General features: G+C 45.0%; 1 protein-coding gene across 1 annotated transcript; it reads right to left on the bottom strand.

Annotated features, from left to right (window-relative positions):
* Window positions 1-10604: 10604 nt before the first annotated feature.
* LOC123018012 (zinc finger protein 708-like) lies at window positions 10605-19072 on the bottom strand. Its single transcript, XM_044419750.1, has 6 exons — window positions 19038-19072; window positions 16086-16237; window positions 15089-15171; window positions 13897-14026; window positions 13184-13267; window positions 10605-12777 (listed from the first exon to the last, which is right to left on the bottom strand). Exons 1-6 carry the CDS (start codon window positions 19070-19072, stop codon window positions 11123-11125), a joined length of 2139 nt encoding a protein of 712 aa, XP_044275685.1. The 3' UTR covers window positions 10605-11122.
* Between the last annotated feature and the right edge of the window lie 1913 nt (window positions 19073-20985).

Below are 20985 nucleotides of genomic sequence, written 5' to 3'. Positions count from 1 at the left end.
GCCGGCCGGCCCGCCTGGCACGGCCGCATCCAGGCGCACCTGGCGTCAGGGCGCCGTGCAGAGCACGAGCCCGCGGGCGCCCGGGCCTGCCTTGAGCCCTCGGACGCAGCCCAGGCCGCGGAGGAAACGCCTGCCGTGCAGCCCCGCCGTGTTGTGCTTCGGGAAGCTTTCTTACCCTGCATTCCTGCCCCTTTCTACCACTTGGGCAACCGATGCCCCCCTGGACATACCCAAGTGAGGCTTCCAGAACTCCAAGCCTCCGCAGCGTGGCTAAAAGGAGCATTAAAAGAAAGGGCGAATTGTCTGCAAATCTGTCAGTCACTGGCAACCCTCCAAAATATGGCTAGGCACTTCGCAAGTATTTGCAAAAATGTTTTATTTTTAAACAGTACTTTGCCGCTCTTGCACAAGGGCAGATGATTGCATTTATTTATTGCGAACAAGTTAAAATCTGTACGTAGTTGCGATAAAACTGTTGAAATTGGACAATCCAGCGTATGTTACTTTCATTTAAAATACCCAACACAATTACACTATAGCGAAAGGAGATAAGGCTTTACAATACAACGAGTCGGCCCAGTATATCCCCGTGAAGTCGTGGTTCAGCGTTTGCGGCGTCGGTCTTTCGCGGGATTTTTCTCCCAGCGAGTCCAAGCCGATCTCCTTGCGAGTAAGCCGGCGCCTCGCCGTGCGGCGGCTTACTCGCAAGGAGATCGTTTCCTCCGAGTTTGGCCTTGCTTGGAGAAAACGATCTCTGTGCGGGCGCCCCTGCTCCTGCCTCGCTGCGCGCATGCGCGTGCCCCCCCCCCGCCTGACCGGCCCGCGCCTCTCGTCCGCATCGCCGGCACCAAAATCGCGGTTTTTCACAATTCGTGGGTTCTTTACGAACGTAACCCCGCTAATTTCGGGGGGCTACTTCCTGGTGCCGGGGGGGGGAATGGGCGGAGCCTGCTGGGATTGGCCGCCAGACGTCATCCAATGCCTGGGCGAGGGGAGGAAGGCTCGGCACCTTTTATTATCATGGTCTGGGCTTTCCAGGTGCTTTTCTGCAGCAGCAGCAGCACTGCCTTGCGGTCCCACTGGGGTTACCTGCTGCGACATGGAGGACTCTCCAGGCTGAGTTTTACTCCCCCAGTTTCATCCAATCAGGTCTATGTGATGTAGTCCAAGTTGGCCTTCTTACCTGGGTTCAGGTCCAGGATGGCTGTTCCTTCCCTGTTCTCTGACCTGGCAGTTAACAACTGGACTTGCAGCTGAGGGCGATTGTCATCAGGGCAATTCAGGCTCCTGGGAGGACACAGTTTGGAAGTAGCTAACACCCTGTTGGGTTTTCTACTCCTGTAACAAGTTTCCTCCCACCAGCACATCTGGCGGGAGGACACACATCTGGTGTTTCAGTGTCAGTTCCCTGTGTCCCTCCACCTCTCTTTCCCTTTTTAGAAAGCATTTCTGCAACTAACAAGCACAAATCCTATGTCTGAACACACACATATCTATAGACAAGGAGTTAGATGTACTGCCTTGCAGTTCTCTCTACGCTGTCCAGCCTGGATATCCCTCACCCTCATTCGCCTTCCAAAGAGGCTGCCTCCCTTGCTGCTGCTGCTGCTCAGTACTAACTCTGCCCCCAGGCCTCTCGCCTTTAGGTGCCGGCTGTAGGGCGCGAATGCAGTGTTTTGCATGGAGGCAGGAGTTTGGTTCTGCAAAGAGACAATTGTTCTTTGAGCAGCAAAAGTCCCTTCAGCAGCCAAAGGGAGCAGAGCAGTTGAGGTTTACCTGAGCAGTCATCTCTTCTTGAAAGCAAAGCAAGTAATTGGGCTTGATCATTGGCGGGATTTTTGGCTACTTTCTTCAACTCCTAATATTTATTTATTTATGAAATTTATTTGCCATCCAATTACCAGAGTCTCTGGATGGCTAACAACATAAATAAAGGCCCACTCTGGCTGCAGGCTACATTTTTTCTTTTTTCTCCCAAAGCATGAAATGAAAAAAATTCAGGAGTCATCCCTGGTGATCTTGGAACTTCTACAGAAAGAAGAGCAAAAAGAATTACTTGGGAAACAAAGGGGATTGAAATACTACCACCCACCCCCAATTGACAATGAATGGGAATGAGATGCTCTTGGTTTCTCAAGATGCTGACATGCAAGAACTGCAGATCCCACAAAAATATCAAAAAGGAAAGGAAAACAGAGATTGTGAAGTATATGAGGGTAATATACCTCTAAACAGAATGGACTCTGGAGAACTCACACAGGGGAGAAATCATACAAATGCAGGTGGTGTGGAAAGAGCTTTAGTAAAAAAAGTAACACTTCCCATCAAAGAACTCAAATATATAAATGCACAAAATGTGGAAAGAGCTTGAGTAAAAAGTATGCCTTTACTTGCCATCAAAGAATACACACCCCATACATGTGTGCAGTGTGGAGCTTTAGTCAGGTGGCACATCTTACTTTACATAAAAGAATATACACAGGAGAGAACCCATATAGATGCATGGAGTGCAGAAAAAGCTTTAATACTAGAGGAAAATTTAATTTACATCAAACAGTTCATACTGGGGAGAAACCATACAAATGCATGGAGTGTGGAAAGCACTTCAAGAGACACACACAGCTTTGTGTACATCAGAGAAATCACATGGGGGAGAAGCCATATAAATGCATGCACTGTGGCAGAAGTTTCAGTGGTTGTGTTAGCCTTAAAATACATCTGAGAAGTCACACAGGAGAGAAACCATATCAATGCATGGAGTTTGGAAAGAACTTCAAAAACAGTGCAAGTCATACTGCACATTAAAAAATCCACACAGGAGAAAAACCATACAAATGCACTAGTGCTTCAAACTGAGCACAACCCTTACTATACATGAAAAAATTCACACAGGATAAACCAGAGAAATGCATATGTGGGACTTCCAGTTGACGTCGCAGCAAGACGGCAGTGAAGAACAGGGATATCGTACTTCATGCCGAAATCCGTTCTACAGAGGGCCTTGGGAGGCCCATCCAAGCCCTGTTGGGGCAGGGATTAGAAGTCTGAGCATACTTCTGCCTTGTGGGGGGCGGTGGTCCCCCACCCACCAGGAGAAGTTTGTGGATTCTCAGTGAATGGAAAGAGAGGGGTGCACCTCCCCCTCACTAGCTGTCAGCTCCGGTTTAATAGTAAAGAAGAAAAAACTTAAAAGTGGACATTGGACCTGCTAGGTGAGAAATCAATCTTTTAAAAATATTGTCCTTGAAAGAACTTGTGAAACAAGTACTGTTGGGAAAATTTGGATAAATCCTGTCTGAAAAGCATTACTTCTGTGTGCTTTTGCACTGTGGGATCAAATCGTGTACTCCTCAAAACCAAGCTAAGTCACTGTTTAAAATGGCATTGGAATTCAGTTTACCAGGAAGTATCTTCCTAGCCCAGAGGGCTTCATGTGCCCTGCTCATTCAGAATGTCTAGAGTCTAGATAAGGGTCTGAGTTCATGAATAGTTTCTCAGTAGCTTGAATTTACATGTCTAAGCAGACCTGGAGGTGGGTTCAAGTGACTCAACTAAAGTGTCAATACACTGCAATTAGAAATATTGTAATCTCATTGTCTCTGTATGATTGACTGACATTCCTTTATCTGTTCTGTATGTGATGACCTCAGAACCTTATTGTAATGTCTGCATTCTGTCATCAATTGCCCTGTACCTGTGTACCTATAAATACCCTGTAATGGTGTTGAAGCTTGGCAGCAGAGTTCACCTCTGCCTGCCGGGTAATGCATTATCATGAGTACGGACCTGCAGGGAACCTGGGTAATACAATAAAGCCTAGATGGTCTGGACGCTTGATCTTTCCCACGAACCCAAGTTTTATTTCTTCTTCTCAAATTGAGATTCCGGGATTCTGACAGTACCAATCTAAATTAAAAAAAAAGCCCCTCTTGACGGAGGGAGGAAACTCCCCCTGTGAAGTTTAAGAGGTGACAAATCTAGGAGAGATTAAGTAAAACTGGGGAAATTTGAGACTTGGAAAGAAGAGACTCTTATTTTTTAACCTCCCCAAGGGCGAAGAATCACATTTGAGCTTACTGTACATTAATTGGTAGAAAAAGATTTCTTTTTGTTTCGTTTCTGTATGCCTCTCTCGGAGACGACATGGCGATCTGATCTTTTTGGAGTTCCTGCTTGAAAGTGAAACTCTTTTGTCTTTTGGTATAACAACAAATAACTCTTTGCCGCCACCCTGTGGCCATTTTATCGTATAACAGATACATTGTCTACCATAACAAGCTACCTTAAAAATTGTCTCAATAAATTTTTTATTTTCATCATGGAAAAAACTCATCCATCTTCTTCAGTATCTGCGTTTGCCTCGCAAAGCCCAATACATCAATCAAAAACTGTGGATTTGGAAAAATTTCAAAATGACAAGTATTTGGCAATGCAAGTATCTCAAGAGTCTATTCAAAATCCCATTCAAACATTGGCCTCAGAGCAAAATGAAAGACTGAATAAACTGGATAGTCATGTTTTGGATAAGAATAATCAACTTGCAGACATTCAACTCAAAATAGGACAAAATGAACAAAAATACAAGAAATGGAAAAGAAGACTGATGATATTGATAAGAAAACTGAAAAGATGGATAAAGAGATGCAACAATCAACACAAACAAATAAGTCACTCTGGGACTCGGTTGCCATATTGGAGATGAAGAAGGTGTCTGACTATCTAAGATTTCAGAATACACCATAGGCAAAAAATGAAGACCTAAGTGATTTAATAAACACTATGCTAGCAGATGCTCTTGATCTGGAAGAGTTTGATAAAGAGATTGACTTGGTTTATAGAGTCAACTTAAGCTATGTTAGAAGGCATAAACTTCTGAGGGAGAATGGATAATTCCAAGAAATAAGATAATTTTATATCTTGAAGGACATGATTTACAAGTGGGATGGCATGCTTATATGTGGCAAGGGTATTGACACTTCTTGGAGGCACAAAGTTCAAATACAATCAAGATATGTTAAGACTATAGAATGTATGATTTTCATAAGGAATTAACAACATTTGATCAAATGATTTTAAAATCAGATGAAAAATGATTAAAAGATTGTAAAACTTCCTTTTGGGCATGAAAATGAAAGATGAACAAGGAAACTATGATAACATGGGCACAAAATGTTGGATATAATATTGAGTTACAGAAATGGCAAAAGCTGTGGGAAAGAAATATTAAGGTAACCTTAGCAACTTCATATAAAGAAAATCTTTATAAATGTTTTATAGATAGTATCTATTACCAAATAGATTAGCAAAAATGTTCCCAAATATGTCAAATAGATGTTGGAAATGTAAACACAAATTTAAAGCTGAAGTTTTTTTTAAAATTAGGCATTATTCTTGATGACTTTGATAAACAAGCTATATACTTGATTTTACATGTAATTACTGTGGCGGGGATTGTATTTGCTCAACACTGGAGGAATGAAGAGCCACTAATTGAAGAGTTGATCTTAAAAAAGATTTTGGACTGCACGGAAATGGACAGATGGACCTTGTCTCTGAAGGAGAAGAAGGATGCATATTTCTACCAAACTTGGAACTCTTTTTATTATTGGTTAGAGAAACGGGACTATGCGTAGATTTGAATATGGTTATTGACTGTTAAAAAGAGTAAGATGTCAACCCAGAATATCCAATGTCTTAAATAACTGATGTTTTTAATGTTAGATTGTAGAGAAAATAATAAAATTTATTAAAAAAAAGAAATGCATGGTGTGGAAAGAACTTCAGGAAGTGCTCACATCTGAAACCCATATAAATGCATGAGGTGTGGAAAGAGTATCAGTGGAAGCTGAAGGCTTGGCCTGCATCTGAGGTCCCACACAAGGGCCAAATAGATGTATGGACTGCAGAAAGAGCTCCAAAGACTGCTTTATGTACATCAGTGAGCTCATGCAGAGGAAGCTACATGTGCAAGAAGTGTGCAAATATCTTCAATTTGAAATAATACTGTCGGGAACATCAAAGAACTGTACCTGACACTCTGCTATTTGGAAAGGGACTTCAAAGTGGGGGTAAAGCAGGACATTGGTGGGCAGAAAGCGGAGGTGAGTGGAGAAGTCAAGATCTCACTCATGCAATTTTCTCCCTGGGTTCTACCTTTTCCCACAGAAGCCTTGGTTTCTGTACATGGTATTTTAACCTTTCAAGAATGCCATCAGTGAGTTTGGGATGGAAACATGGACGCAGGACAGCTAGCCAGCTTCACAGCTGAATAGACATAAACCACCCAGTCCTGTGAAATTTGTTAGTGTCAGGAAAGGTTACTTCCAGGGATGGGGAACATGCAGTCTTCCCTATGTCGGAGCCCCAACTCCCATCAGCCTCAGCCAGCACAGCCAGTGGAGAAGTGAGAGTTGTCATCCAGCAACATCCAGAAGACGACACATTCCCTGTTCCGTACACACTAGAGAGTCAGTCCCATTGCTGTCTGGGTGGCTTACCTCTGAGTAAAAATGCATAGGATTGCATTGCTAAAGCCACGCCTGCCTTGCTGGAGACTAGCGTTGTACAAATCCCAGCTGCTCTTAACTTCATTTTCCCATGTTTTGGTCTGCAACCACCAGCATTTTTTGACTTGGCCTGGCTGATGTGAACTGAATTTCAAAACATGGAGAAGGCTTCCCTGATGACTGATTTAATTTAGCATGTTTATTTTATTTGTATTTAGTAAATGAATGTGGAAACTGCCCAGAGTGTCTGTGGGCTACTGGGCAGTATAAAAATGCAAATAAACAACCAACAATGCTAAAGCAAAGCATCTCATGTTAATTTTTGGTCATATATGCCACAAGTATTTAACCTAAAATCACACTTCATGTGATTTAAATGCTATATTGTTTAAATGGTTATTAGAATAATTGTAAAAATGTGGAGACAGTAGTGTATACCTCCTCCACATGGTTTTAGAGGAGGAAAGGTACTGCAAATTGCTGACATAAATTTCAGTCATCCAAAGAATCATGTGTTATATACTGTTCTACAACTGCCAAGATTGCCTCCTATTGTACTTTCGGTTGGTGACAGTTAATTGTTACTAAGGAATATATGCAGCCCTTTGAAGGTATTGTGTGAAAAAACAGCTTAATACAGTATTATAACTAAACATAAAGCTCATTGAACAAAAATATTCAGCTGCGTCTGAACAATTCCATAGTACCAGGGCTAGTTTAGCTTCCACATATGATGGAGGCTTTAGCATGTCCACCTTGGTAGATTTTAAGTGCCGGGGTGAATGAGGTGGGAAGGGTCTTCCAGGGCATGACCCAAGAAAGACCAGGATTAACGTTCTGGTGGCAGCGGTAGATATCCAAAGAATTAAAGACAGACCACAACCATACAAGGAAAGGAGTGCATTTGTGACATGCCAAGTTAGGGTAAACTGTCTTGCGGGGTGCAGAAGGCAGAAGTCCAAGAGGTGGTACTGAGATCTGCGGTTTGGCCACAGCCTCAAAGTAGGAGCGTGCAGAAGGGCAGAGAGGATCTGCTGGGGGGTTGCAGCACTGCGTGGCTCTGTCTACCCAAAAGGGGAATGCCGTAGACAAAAGGAGATTCGTTGCTCCGCTGGAGCAGTCCCTTTTCTCCTCTCACCTCATCTGGAAAGGCAAAAGGGTCACGCGAGTCCTCCGTACGTCTGTCTAACAAACTGAGATGTCCCCCATGGGCACGCCAGCCGCTCTCCTTCACGCATTCCGTATGGATGCCAGTGAGTAAATAATCCATTTTTGTCGCCTTTTGCTAATCAGCATCTCAGTGTGGAGCCTGACAGATGCAGGTGCAAGCAGCAATCCGCTGTTTAATGCTTGCTTCTGCTGAACCAGCGTACGACCGAGTACGCACACACGGGTTCCCAACAGCACCCGATCCAAGGACGCAGTACTGGGGGCAGGGTAACCGCACAGCCCTGCTTCGGCCTCAGCGTGTGAGTGGAGGACGTCCTTCCTCAGGTGTGCAGCCCGAGCCGTACGATCACGCAGGATGGCGCAAGGCTGAGAGCGTTTGGCCCATCCCCTTCCTTCTGGCGCACATCACTGCCTCCCAGCGCCAGCACGGCGAGGTCTGACCCAGGGGCAGGGGAGGCGGGTGGGTGAGGTGGCCCTCACTGTCCGCTTAGGTGTCAAGAAGCACATGGACACATTAAACATTGAGGACTTGGATTTCCGGAAGACTTTTGACCAAGTTTGGCAAAGGCTCCTGAACAAACGAAGCAGTCAGGGAGTAAAAGGGGCGGGGGGCTCTTGTGGATCGCTGCCTGATCGGAGGGTGGGAGCAAATGGCAATTTCTCCCAATGGAGGGACGTCACCAGTGGAGTCCCACAGCATTCTGTACTGTGACCAGTGCATTTCAGCCTACTCGTAAATGGTCTGGAAATAGGAGCAAGGGCATGGTGTGGAGAAGAGGGAGGGAGGACCGTTTTTCTCCCTTCCCAACAACACTCGAACCTGGGGTCATCCCATGGAGCTGATCAGTGTGAGGTTTAGGACAGGTAGAAGGAAGTACTTCTTTCCGAAGCACAAGCTGGGAAATTTGCTGCCACAGAAAGTGGCGATGACCACCAGTCCAGATAGCTTTAAAAAGGGACGGGAGAGGGCCATGAGGGAGGAGGCTACCAGGGGCTACTAGCCTCGCTGGGTATGTGCTGCCGCCCTCACCAGAGGCAGCCTGCCTGTACACATCCATTGCCGAGGAGCCTGGGCAGGAGGAATTCTCGAGGGATCCAGTGGCAGCTGCTTTGCACCATGAGCAGAGCGCGGAACTGGATGAACCTTTGGTCTGATCCAGCAGGGCTTATGTCCTGCTTTCTCTGGACCATGCATAACTTCATACACCTGTATTATGTCTCTCCAGATGTACCTTCCTTCAAAGCCAGTGGCTGTCAACCTTTTTACAGTTGGGAACCAGCAAAAATAGGAAAATTATTTCGGGGACTGCTGAGGCAGAAATAAAATGTGCAGACGTGCATGCACACACACAGTATTTTGTGTCTCTCTCTGTGTGTGTGTATAGTATTTTGTGTATTATTTTTTAAATATAGTGCCAAAAATGAAAATTCTCTAAAATAACCAGAACCCAAGCAGTAAAAAATCCTAATAAAAGAATAGAATATTGAAATTAAATGTAATCAAATACAATTGAATTTTTTAGAGAGCAATATTTATTTCAAGTAAGGCTAGTGTGAAATCTGCTGTTGCTTCAAGAATACTTGATCAAATATTTTCAATAGCAAAATACACAATCAATATAAGTACAATACTATACTCAGAGCAAATACAAATTCAAATACAATATTAACAGCAGAGCCACACAAAATTAAACCAAGTTACTTAATACAATAATATTCATAACGTTAAATATGGCCTGATCCATCACAGCACTTCTTATATTCTTAGGACGTCACTAAAACTTGGGCGTTAACGATCACAACAATGCTGTGATGTTCTCATCCATTAATGCTGCCATAAATGAGCAATGTTTATTTTGCACACATTTAAGCTTGAGCATCGTCGCAGACTCTATTTTCAGCATTTTGTTTCCATCAAACGTTACCTCATCAGTCATATTATTTCCTCTATATCCGTCTCTATATAGCGATTGATAGGAAAGACAGATCTGCAGACTAAGGATTATACGAGTAGTTCATATATCTGATGAAGCGTGCCTTATAACCTTTCTTTTCCCTCACTGATACAAGGACAGGGCGCACAGTTTGGGAGTGTTCCTTGACCCAGAGCTGTCCCTGGAGTTCCAGGGGGCCGCTGTGGCGAGGAGCGCTTTCCTCCATCTACGGCTGATCCATCAACTGTGCCCTTTCCTGGATGAGCAGAGCCTGGCACCGGTGACCCACGCTCTGGTAACTGCCCAATTGGACTACTGCAGTGCAGTCTACGTGGGGCTGCCCTTGAAGATGATCCGGATACTTCACTTGGTTTAGAACAGAGCTGCCAGGATGTTAACAGGGACTGACAGATATGCACATACAACGCCGGTCCTTTACCATTTACACGGGCTACCGATTGAAGTCCGGGCCCAATTTAAGGTGCTGATGATGACCTATAAAGCCCTAAATGGCTAGGGCTTTATAGCTTCAGATATCCTTCTGAAGGAGCATTTCCTTCCCTATGAGCCTGCCTGCACCTGAAGGTCTGGGTCCCAGGTCCTTCTTTGGGAACGCTCTATGAACATTAGGTGGGTGGCTACCTGGAGAAGGGCCTTCTCTGTGGTGGCACCCTGGTTGTGGAATATACTCCCCAGAGAGGTTTGCCTGGTGCCAACACTATTCTTTTTGGTGCCAGGCCAAACCCTTTTTATTTTCCTAGTACTTTAGGGTTTAGATTGGGATTTTAAGTGGGTTTTTATTGTATAGAATGGATGCTGCATTCCATTTTATTACAAGACCATCCTGAGACCATTTGGGAGCGAATGGTATACAAAAGTTTTAAATTAATTAATTAATTGACTCAGCCATGGAGTCAACTGGGTGATTTTGGGCCAGTCAGACTCTCAGCCCAACCTACCTCACAGGGTTGTTGTTGTGGGGATATGATGGAGGAGGAGATGTAAGCTGCCTTGAGCCCTTTGTAGGGAAAAGGCAGGATATAAATCTATCAACCAATCCATATTTTAAAAAAGCAGAAGCCACCCAAGTCGTGTCACAACAGTGAGCTGCTGCACGCCTTGCAGTCCTTGCCAATTTGCATTTCTGCTAGAGGAATGTTTTTGCCTGTTCAGCTGGGGACTTTGGAGCGGGAGGGGAGGAGGTGTGAACGGTCTCAGGACAGCTCATAGCCTGGCTTCTCCACTCACTTCCTCTTTCAGCCCACCAATGCCCCCACCCCCATTTGAACTCCCTTTCCCAACGGCAGTGCCAGGTATAGTTCTTTGATACACCCACAGGTATTATTTCAAACTGAAGATCTTTCCACACTTCTTGCATTTATAGAATTTCCTCTGGATGAGATCACGGATGTAAGAACTCTTTGGAGTCCTTTCTGCACTCCTCACATCTGTATGGCTCGTGTGTGGTACCTCTGTTGCAAGCTAAGCCTTGAGCTTCCACCGATACTCTTTCTACATGCCATGCATGTATATGGGCTCCCACATGTGAGTTATGTGATGTTTGCTAAGGTGTCCACTATACCTGAAACTCTTGCCACATTCCATGCATTTATATGGCTTGTCCCCTGTATGTGTTTTTTTATGTTTAGTGAGCGCTCCGTTATCACCGAAACTCTTCCAACATTCCATGCACTGAAATGGTTTCTCCCCTGTGTGAATTGTTTGATGTCTAGTCAGATTTGAGCTCTTACTGAAATTCCTTCCACACTCCGTGCATTTATATGGTTTCTCCCCTGTGTGAACTGTTTGATGTGCGGCAAGGTTGGAGCTGTGTTTGAAGTTCTTTCCACACTTCATGCATTTATATGGTTTCTCCTTTGTATGGACTGTTGCATGTTTAATGAGTGCTCCATTTTCACCAAAGCGCCTTCCACATTCCATGCATTTATAAGGTTTCTCCCCTGTGTGGGTTCTTTGATGTCTAGTCAGATTTGAGTTCTTCCTGAAGTTCTTTCCACATTCTGTGCATTTGTATGGTTTCTCCCCTGTGTGAACTGTTTGATGTGCTGCAAGGTTTGAGCTACGTTTAAAGTTCTTCCCACACTCCATGCATTTATATGGTTTTTCCTTTGTATGTACTACTGCATGTTTAGTGAGTACTCCATTCTCACCAAAACTCCTTCCACATTCCATACACTTATATGGTTTCTTCCGTGTGTGAGTTCTTTGATGTCTAGTCAGATTTGCGCCCTTTCTGAAGTTCTTTCCACACTCCATGCATTTATATGGTTTCTCCTTTGTATGGACCATTGCATGTTTAGTGAGTGCTCCTTTCTCACCAAAGCTCCTTCCACATTCCATGCATTTATATGGTTTCTCCCCTGTGTGAGTTCGTTGATGTCTAGTTAGATTCGAGCTCTTTCCAAAGTTCTTCCCACACTCCATGCATTTGTATTGTTTCTCCCCTGTGTGAATTTTTTCATGTATAGTAAGGTTTGCACTCTGCTTGAAGCTCTTTCCAAACTCCATGCATTGATATGATTTCTCTCCTGTGTGACTTCTCAGATGTATTTTAAGGCTAACACGACCACTGAAGCTTCTGCCACAGTGCATGCATTTATATGACTTCTCCCCCATGTGGATTCTCTGATGTACATAAAGCTGTGTGTGTCTCTTGAAGTGCTTTCCACACTCCATGCATTTGTATGGTTTCTCTCCTGTATGAGTTGTTTGATGTAAATTAAGTTGTGACTGGTCTTTAAAGCTCTTTTCACTCTCAATGTATTTATATGATTGTAGACCTTTATGGGTTCCACGATGGAGTGTAAGACTTGAGGAAACACTTAAACTGTCACTCCATTCCACGCGTTTCTTTCTTCTGTGGGTTCGGTACAGTATATTTAATTTTCCATTATTTTCAAATATGTCCCCACACCCTATAAAAGTTTTTCTTGTCTTTTTTTCCTCGCCTTCTTCAGAGCGCAGGAATCCATGGATGTCAGAAACCTGAGCAGCTAAGGAGTTCTTCTTATCTTCTATTGCCTTGTTCCTCTTTTTATGTTCTCTTCCCCTTTGATTCCCAAATAACTCTCTTCCCTGTTCATGCGTGGAAGCTTCCAGAGAGATGAGAAATGGCTCCTGAGAATTTTCACTGCTCTGCCAATTGTCTGTTTTGGGAACAAGCAAACAAATAAAAGAACAATCCTGTAGGAGTTTGTGACAGAAACCAAGTATTGCACCAGAGTCCCATTAGCAGCCTCCGTTGCAAATTCTCTCTCCCCTTTCTGAATCGTGGACCCCTTCCTGAAACCTTGTTACTGCTGGAATACACGACTCCCCAAAACAGGAATTACACTGCATGCAGTATCCGGTAGATCTCAAAGCCATGAAGTATTTCCATCAGCAGGATTCAATGGATCATTCATGGATCCGGCCACCTCTGCATTTATCTGGGGAACATGCCTTGTGGTGGAGTAGATCAAGCTCATGGGGTGAGGATGCCACGAGAAATGTGCAAGGAAGCCCTGGAATTCTCAAACAAGAAATGGTCCCACCACAAAGCTAAGCCCATACCTGCCAAATTATTCCCTTCCTCAGAGCCCTGGACAAATGGATCTTCTCCTTCATCCAGCCAGGAAATGAGGTCTGGTTTGGGAACTTTTCAAAGAAAGAGAAGGTTTAATCACCACAATATAGTCACACATTCCAAGGGCTATTTATTTTTTTATTTATTTACATGGAATTTCCTTTACTGGTTGCTGAACGTTTTTTTAAAGATTCACATTACACTGACATAAGGAAGAAAAAACCTGTATTTTGCCACTGCAATGAGCTTTCTCTATGCATACATAATTCAGTTCTCCCATATCCCCCTGGAATGCCAGTCATCCTGAAATTGGCAGCTGCAACATTCATGCCCCATAATAACCATGCCTATGCAACTGAACTGCGTTCCTGCAGCCTCTCTGCACACCTTCCCCCCCCCTGGAGGGGTCTGTGGTAAGTCCTGGACTCATGCCTAGATAAATGCATCCTCAGTTTAGAGAGGTCCCACAGACCACACAGCCTTGCACAACAGGGAAACAGGGCTGAGAGCAACTGTGTCACCCGCCAGGGTCACCTTGGCCTTCCAGAGATCAAACAGGGTTTAGACAGGAATGCCAGCCCCACTGCATGCACACCCCTGCAAGACTCCATCAGCCCCTGGGAAAGATGATCCGACTGGAAAGACCAGGAATCCCAATCCTTCCCACCCTCCTAAACAACCAATCAGGCAGCCTCCCTACCCAGTGAGACCATGTTCCCATAGTTTTCCAGCATGACGTCCACGTACAGAGCTCTCTGGCCTGGACCCAGGAGATCCCACTCGCTCTTGGAGAAGTAAATTGCGACCTCCTCGAAGGCCAGCAGCAGCCACTGAAAGAGAGGGGAGAATTCTCTTGCATTCAGAAAGACTCTCTCAGTTTGTAAGGGAGCTTGGATGCAAGAACGAGTCACCTTTGGGTGTGTTTTTGAATTATTTTCTGCAGGATCCCAGAAGTCACAGAGAGCCAGTGTGGTGTGGTATTTGGGAAGCTGAGACTGGGAGTCCAGAGTTTGGGTTCTAGTCGCCCCTCATCCATGGAGCCCATGGCTGACTTTGGGCCAGTCAAAGATTCTCAGCCCAACCAACCTCACTGGGTTGTTGTTTTGTTGTTGTTGTTAGGATAAGATTGAGAGGAGGGGAAATATGTAAGTGGCCCTCAGTTCCGTGAAGGTAAAAAGATGTAGATGCAGAACATGCATACACACAAAATAAATAAAAACAATGTCAGGCAACAGCAATTTGACCTTCAGCAAAGAAACTGGTAAAGAATGTACATGCCTGCTGTGACCCTTACATAGGAACAGAGTTTTGAAGGGTTGATAACCATGAGATGCATGTCAAGAAACCTCAATTTCCTTGTTTTCCAAAGCTATTTCTTGTGTTCTACAAGAAGGTATATATCCTTTGTCCACCAAACTAAGCAAACTAACTAGGTCTCATTAAACTGTTACTTAATCAGGACAAAGAAGGCAGGCCAAAAGTGTATGAAGAATGCTAAGACTGCAAGATTTCTTCAGCATTATTTCCTAATGGTATTAATGCCTAGCATGCAAGATGATAAAGCTTCCTGTTTGTGTTTTTATGTGGCAAGTCCTTCACTCTGAATGGACCTCCAGGTATAATCTAGAGGCAGCTTCAGCCTCTCCTGTGACTAACTTTGGAAGGCCCACACAAGAATTAAGGAATGAAAGAGCTCCCAGCCAACTTAACTGGGCTCCAAAAGTAAAAGGAGGAGAGGGCCACAAAGAGAGGGGAACCCTGGTAGCCCCCTGCATCGGAAGCAGTATGCTTGTGTGCACTGGTTGCTGAGGCATGTGCAGAGTGCTCGACTAGATCCAACCCCGCAGAGCTCTCCTCTGCTTACATCCTCTCTCCAGCGGTCCCTCCCTTACTTGAGGTTCTCGCAGGGCGGATCTTCCCAGCCCAGCACGAAGAAGAGGGGATCCCGGCTGTTCCTCCACTGCCATTGGGTTGCCTGTGGAGGAGACAGGAGGTCAGCTGTGCCTGCCACCCTTTTGACCTAGAGCTAGGAGATTCCATACGCCCCTCTGAAATCCATAGGCTCCCCCAAGGGACCCCCAGGCAAACACGGAAGGCTCTCTCCCCCGGTTTGCAATGGGACTTTCACCCTTCTGACACCTTTGGGTTTCACCGTTTTAGAGGTGTCCCTGGCAAAGCTTAGGGGACTGACTTGCCCACTCAAGAGCAAGGTACCACAAGCAGTTCAGACGTTATGATGGGATGGGGGAAGCCATTTCCCCGCATCTTCGGCGGCGACCCAGCCCAGGCGCAGCGGAAACAGGGCATCCAGCCTGCACTCCCCCCGGGGCACAGAAGCGGCCCCGCCGCCTCCCGCACCCGGCCGGTGCCCGCGGAAGGAGGGCGCTGCAGGAAGGCCGGCGCGAAGGCGGAGCGAGCGCGGCGCCCCGGTGGGCCGGCAAGAGACCCCGCGGCGCCCGGGAGCCGCAGCGCACGGAGCGGCCCCTCGCACCCCGCGGCGGGGCCCTCCCGCCGTGCCCCTCCCGGCCAGCGCCGCGGCTTGGCCCACCTCCCCCGGCAGCGACCGATGTCGCGGTCGCTTTGCCCGGGCCTGCGCTCCCCACGAGCGACTCTCACGCGTCCTCCCCCGCCTCCGGGCTGCGCGCGGGAGGCGCGGTCACGGCGGGCTTCTCACGACCGCCTTTCCCAGCCTCTCTAGCAAGGGCAGCTCTGCTCATTTAACCCCCGCAGCGGAGAGCGGCCCCGCGCTTTCCCTTCCTTCCGACAAGCGCCTCGGCCGCCGCACTGCGCTCCGCCGGCGGGCGCGCTTTCCCCCGGGCCCGCTCGCCCCGCTCCCGACGGGAAGGCCGGGCTGCCTGGAAGCGGCCGGGCTGCCCCGCGTGGACTTACGAAGCACCCGAGCCTGAGCGCCTTCGCAGCCGGACCCTTCCATGAACTGGACCGCGCCTGCTCGCTGCTGGTGAGGAGGCCCAGTTCGTGGCTCGGCGCGGCAGCACACGGGCACGTCTGCTAAGGAAACAGGCTCCGCTTCCAATGTCCGACTTTGGAGGGCCGCAGTGCACACGAAGAAGCTTCCGGTCTTCAGTTGACGGATTTTTTTTTATCATTGAATTTCCCTGCTTTTTGAAAGTGGACTCTGGAAATGCTATGGACGTTATCTATCTTGACTTCAGCAAGATTTTGACAAAGTGCTCCATGATACCAAGATTAGCACACTAGCTAAAAGTGGGCTAGACAGAATCAGTCTCAAAGAGTGCTTCTCATTGGCACCTTCTCAAACTAAGAACAAATGGGGCACCACAGGGTTCAGTCTTGGGCCTGTGCTCATATTTTTATTAATGATTTGGATGAGGAAGTGCAGGGAGCAATTATCATATTTGCAGATGACACAAAATTGGGTGGGCTAGAGTTGTATGTGGCAAAGATTAAGGGACTTACTTCCCCACTTAAGATCCTGGAAGACAGAAACAAAATTCAAAGTGTTCTTTATAGACAGGAGCACTGGGCTGAAAACACCAGAATGACATTTAATACAGAATGACATGTAATGATGGGCAAATGCCAACTCCTGCACCAAGGAAAAAGAAAGCAAACCAGAAGGGCTGGAAGTTCCCTTTCTGGATCAGAGATCTACAAACAGGACACTCCAAATACACACAAAGCTCTTCCCACGTTTGACAGTAGCCTGTGATGCAACCCTGACAGAAGTTGTGGCCACAAATCCAAAGCCACGGGGTCTTTCAGATATTTCAGGCAGATGGGACACAAGACTTCTTGTTCCACAGCCACAAATGGTAGACCTGAGGCCATGGTGAAAGCCTCTAAGCTCGAAGGCAGAAGATGAAGCAGAAGACCAAATATGAGATGGATGGATTCCCTAAAGGAAGCCCCAGCCTTTACAAAAGCTGAGCAGGGCTGTCCTGGACTCTCATTCACAGGGTCGCTATAAATTGGAGCTGGCTTATTTATTTATTTAATCCATTGATATGCTGCTCCACTAGCCATAGGCTTTCTGGATGGCTTACAACATGTTAAAATCCAACATTATAAAACAGTACAAGCACAATATGATGTTCACTACAAAGGCCAATAATACTAAGAATAAACTTCGTGAGTAAATTAACAAAGTTAGATAAAACCAAAATAGGAAAAAGAATAGAATTAGTAAATACTAAATTTTAGCACTCCCTCTCTCAGGAATAAATCATAAACCATTAAAATTAACAACAAAGTGCTTGATAGAGCATAACAGCCATCAACATGCCATGCCAGGAGTTACAGGACACCTCTTCCCTGTCACCAGGCTGTGCTGACTGGGGAATGCTGGGAGTAGCAGGGCTTCTTTTCTTTCTAAACATGCATAAAATTGCAGTCCACTCTGTCCTTCCCATGAAGATTCTCCACACTTACCACCTGGGAGCAGCAAAGTAGAGTCTGTATGGAGATCTCTGGGGCAGGGGGTGGAGAGCAGCAAAGAATTTAAGTGGGTGTCCAGGCATCCATAGAAAGACCACATATAAGGCCTTGGGGGTTGCATGCCCCTTATGGGCTGTGGCTTGTCCACCCTTGACATAGATACTAGATGTTTAGCTGGATCAAGTCATAAGGGCCATACAACACTAGACCTTAAAGATCCAAATCTGCTGCCCTGAGACACTGTAAAGGGCGGGATACAATTTTTTAAAATGAATGAATGAATAAATAAATAAAGCAATTTTTTCAAGGTTGGTGTTGACCCATATATCATAATCTAGTCTGGGCTCCACTTATCTGAAGGAGCAACCCATCCCATAGATCACCCCCATGCCTTGAGAATTTCCAAAAAGGATTTATTATGTGGGTCCTTGCTGTTGTGATGTATGGCAAGCTGTCCAGAGATACAGAGAGTCTTTCTGGGTGGTGGCACCCCACTGATGAAATTCTCTGTGCAAGAGTTCCCTGGCACTCTCCCTCATCAGCTTTTAGGATACAGACAGAAAACTGTTTTATTCCAGAGAGTTTTTATCATGAATTAGGCTTTAATCACTGTGGTAGCATTTCCTTGTGAATGAGGAAGCCCACTCCATGGTAGCCATTTTGTGAATGAGCAAGTACTTTAAAGGCAACCATTTTGCTTTTTCTTCTTCTGCCACCCTTCTTCCATCCCCTTTATAGAAGGGCTTCACTTCAGAATTCAAGGCAATTTCTCCAGTACCTCATTTCCAGCTCTATACAGTTACTGACCCCAGTGGGGCTTATTTCTGAGAAGGCATGTATAGGATTGTACTGTCAATTGTTTCTGAAATCACAGAATAGAAGTCCAGTAGAACTGTGTTGTGTCAAATGGCTCAGTGTGTAATTATGGGATCCACTTCTGTTGCCACAAAGTAACATTTAAAATACTGTCCAAAAATTGAGCTGGGGAGTTTATTGCTCTGGAACTTTTCAGACAACTTCCTAACTTGTGGGATTTCTGCATGTTAGTAGCCTTGTGATCAAGCATTCCTTAGGGTACAACCCTACTGAAGTTTACACAGAAGAAAGTCCTACATCTCCCACATGCCACAGCTGTGCCTTGCATTTTTCTAGACACTTGTTTTCTGCCAGCTAGATTTAGGGCCAGTGAGGGGGAGGGAAGAAGGCTGGGAAATTGACTGGCACTGGTGCAACTCCACAGGCCCTGCTCCTTGGCTCATCTCCCTTTACCCTCCTCTAAAGCCCATTTATGGCCAGGAAGAGAGCTAAAGACATAAGACATGGAATGTCTATTTATCATTGCATTTAGTTGTCCCTGAAAAAGTGTCTAGCTGGCCCTGCCTATGCACTTTTCAAGCTCAGCAATGGTTTAAGCTCAAATTTTACCTGATTGTGATCTTTAGTTCTTCATGCTTTGGCATGGCAGCCTGTGAATTTGGTTGATTAAATCAATCAGCAGAGAACGCAGTAGTCCAACATATTTTACAATTTTTGGCTTCTGCCTCACCATCACACTGGCACTGCCATGTCCAAGAAACAGGTGCAGATATGGAGTATATGGCCATCAGCTTAATTCCCATGGTCCCTATTAAGTACTATGAGATGGAATAAATTGGGTTCAATCAGCAGGGCTACTGGAGAAAGGACAAAACTTGCTCCCATCTCAAGGCAATCTATCATCATGACAGATATCACAAGTAGGTACATATTGCAGAGGCAAAACAGTCTTCAAAAGCTGATCTTTTGACTTTTTAAGTACTGATTCTTTTCAGAGAGAAAGGAGGACCTTCCTTTGCTGGCCTGTTTCCCACCAGCTTATCCCCATCACCATCTGTTTTAGCAGTAGTGGTCTTCAGCAGTTGGTTCAACTTAGCAAGCAATCTCATCCTGAAGAAGGTTTTCTTTTTCTTTTTCTTTTTCTCTTCAGCTCCAGCCAGTAGGTAACTTCTCTCAGGCAGTCAAACACAGTCCTGGGCAGGATGAGTAAGGTGGTAGCTTGACCCACTTGCCTGGGCAGCATGTCTCAGCATCCATCTTTTGCTAGTCCCTAGCACTGAAGTCTCCCAAATCCCAGTCCAAAACTCTAACCATTATACTACACTGGCTTTTATTTTTTTGTACTGAACAAGAATCAATCCTTCTGTTTCCTAACATTTCATTCAGTTTTCAGGATGCTCAACAGTGCTTACCACCCCAGAAATGGATGGAAAGCTTAATGGCCTATAACTTATGCTTCTGTTTTTAAAAGGGAGGAACACCATATATTGCATATATGCAAATATGTGTAATACATCCTCAACACAGTTCACCTCCATTTTAAAATGCTTTGAGAGGGGAACATTCAGAGCAGGAAACTGGCAGGGAGGGAAGACAGCTAAGACTTTTTTTATTTTTGCACAGGCCATTTTCTCACTCCAATTCCTTCCTCCCACAACCTGATTTTCATATCATGGAGTTCTATATGCGTCTTTACATGCATGTGCCTGGGGAAGCATTTAGCAAAAGAAGAGTAAATTTGTAGCAGGAAAATACCCACATGGAATGGTTTAAGTATGCTGCTTTCCCTTTCTCTCCTCTACTCAAAATCAGCCACATTGAAAGCTGCTTTTCATTATAGTATAACCATAATAATTAGTAGTAGTAAAGAAAAGGAGATACAAACTCATACATAAGGTTGCTGTTAGATCTGAAAACTATTATTCCAAAACATAATAAAGACTGTCTTTGATTTCTGAAATAACTTTTGGAAAACAATGTCACCTGGGAGTTACATAGGATTTTTCTCAGTGGTTTGTAGCTGCCACTGAAAAAGTCAGAACCAGATCTAAATAATTCAGTTCAGCCCCATCTTGTCAATAACCTAATCATTTGGAGGGGTAGGGGCATTAAGATGAAAGTGATTTCACAAATCTTGATCATATTTTTCTTCAAAGAGTTTGAATAGGGCAAAACTACAACAAATCTGCAAATAATTTTTGTAAGTCAGTTATATCTGTAAGTCTTATAAACTGCAATAAATAGCACTGAATATATAGGGTGTGGAGTACTACTGGGAAATCCAGAAAACTGTTCCAGGGAAACCTGCTTTTCTTGAAGTAAAAATAGCACCAGGACTTTGTGAATCATATTTGTATAATAGAGTATCTTGCTACCCTTTTAGATGACCCACTAGATTCCTTATAACAGAATAGTTCTATATCATACGAATATTGATAGGTTACAGAATGTTTAGGGTTATTCTGACTTTTAAAAATTGATTCTGTTCAAATAACTGCTCATCTGCATTTGTCAAATAAGGGCTGATATTTCTTGACAACAGCACATAATCCACCCA

This window comes from Varanus komodoensis, unplaced genomic scaffold, assembly GCF_004798865.1.
Source record: "Varanus komodoensis strain SLA01 unplaced genomic scaffold, ASM479886v1 scaffold107, whole genome shotgun sequence".
Taxonomy (NCBI): domain Eukaryota; kingdom Metazoa; phylum Chordata; class Lepidosauria; order Squamata; family Varanidae; genus Varanus; species Varanus komodoensis.
This window is presented reverse-complemented; position numbering and strand designations above follow the sequence as displayed.

What these genes read in the sequence shown, in the direction of transcription:
- LOC123018012 (XM_044419750.1), bottom strand. Translation starts at nt 19,072, where the DNA reads ATGCCAAAGCATGAAGAACTAAAGATCACAATCAG. An exon ending in CGCTCAGGCTCGGGTGCTTC is followed by an intron (nt 15,172 to 16,085) that starts GTAAGTCCACGC and finishes TCTCCTCCACAG; the next exon opens with GCAACCCAATGGCAGTGGAG. An exon ending in CCGCCCTGCGAGAACCTCAA is followed by an intron (nt 14,027 to 15,088) that starts GTAAGGGAGGGA and finishes CCTCTCTTTCAG; the next exon opens with TGGCTGCTGCTGGCCTTCGA.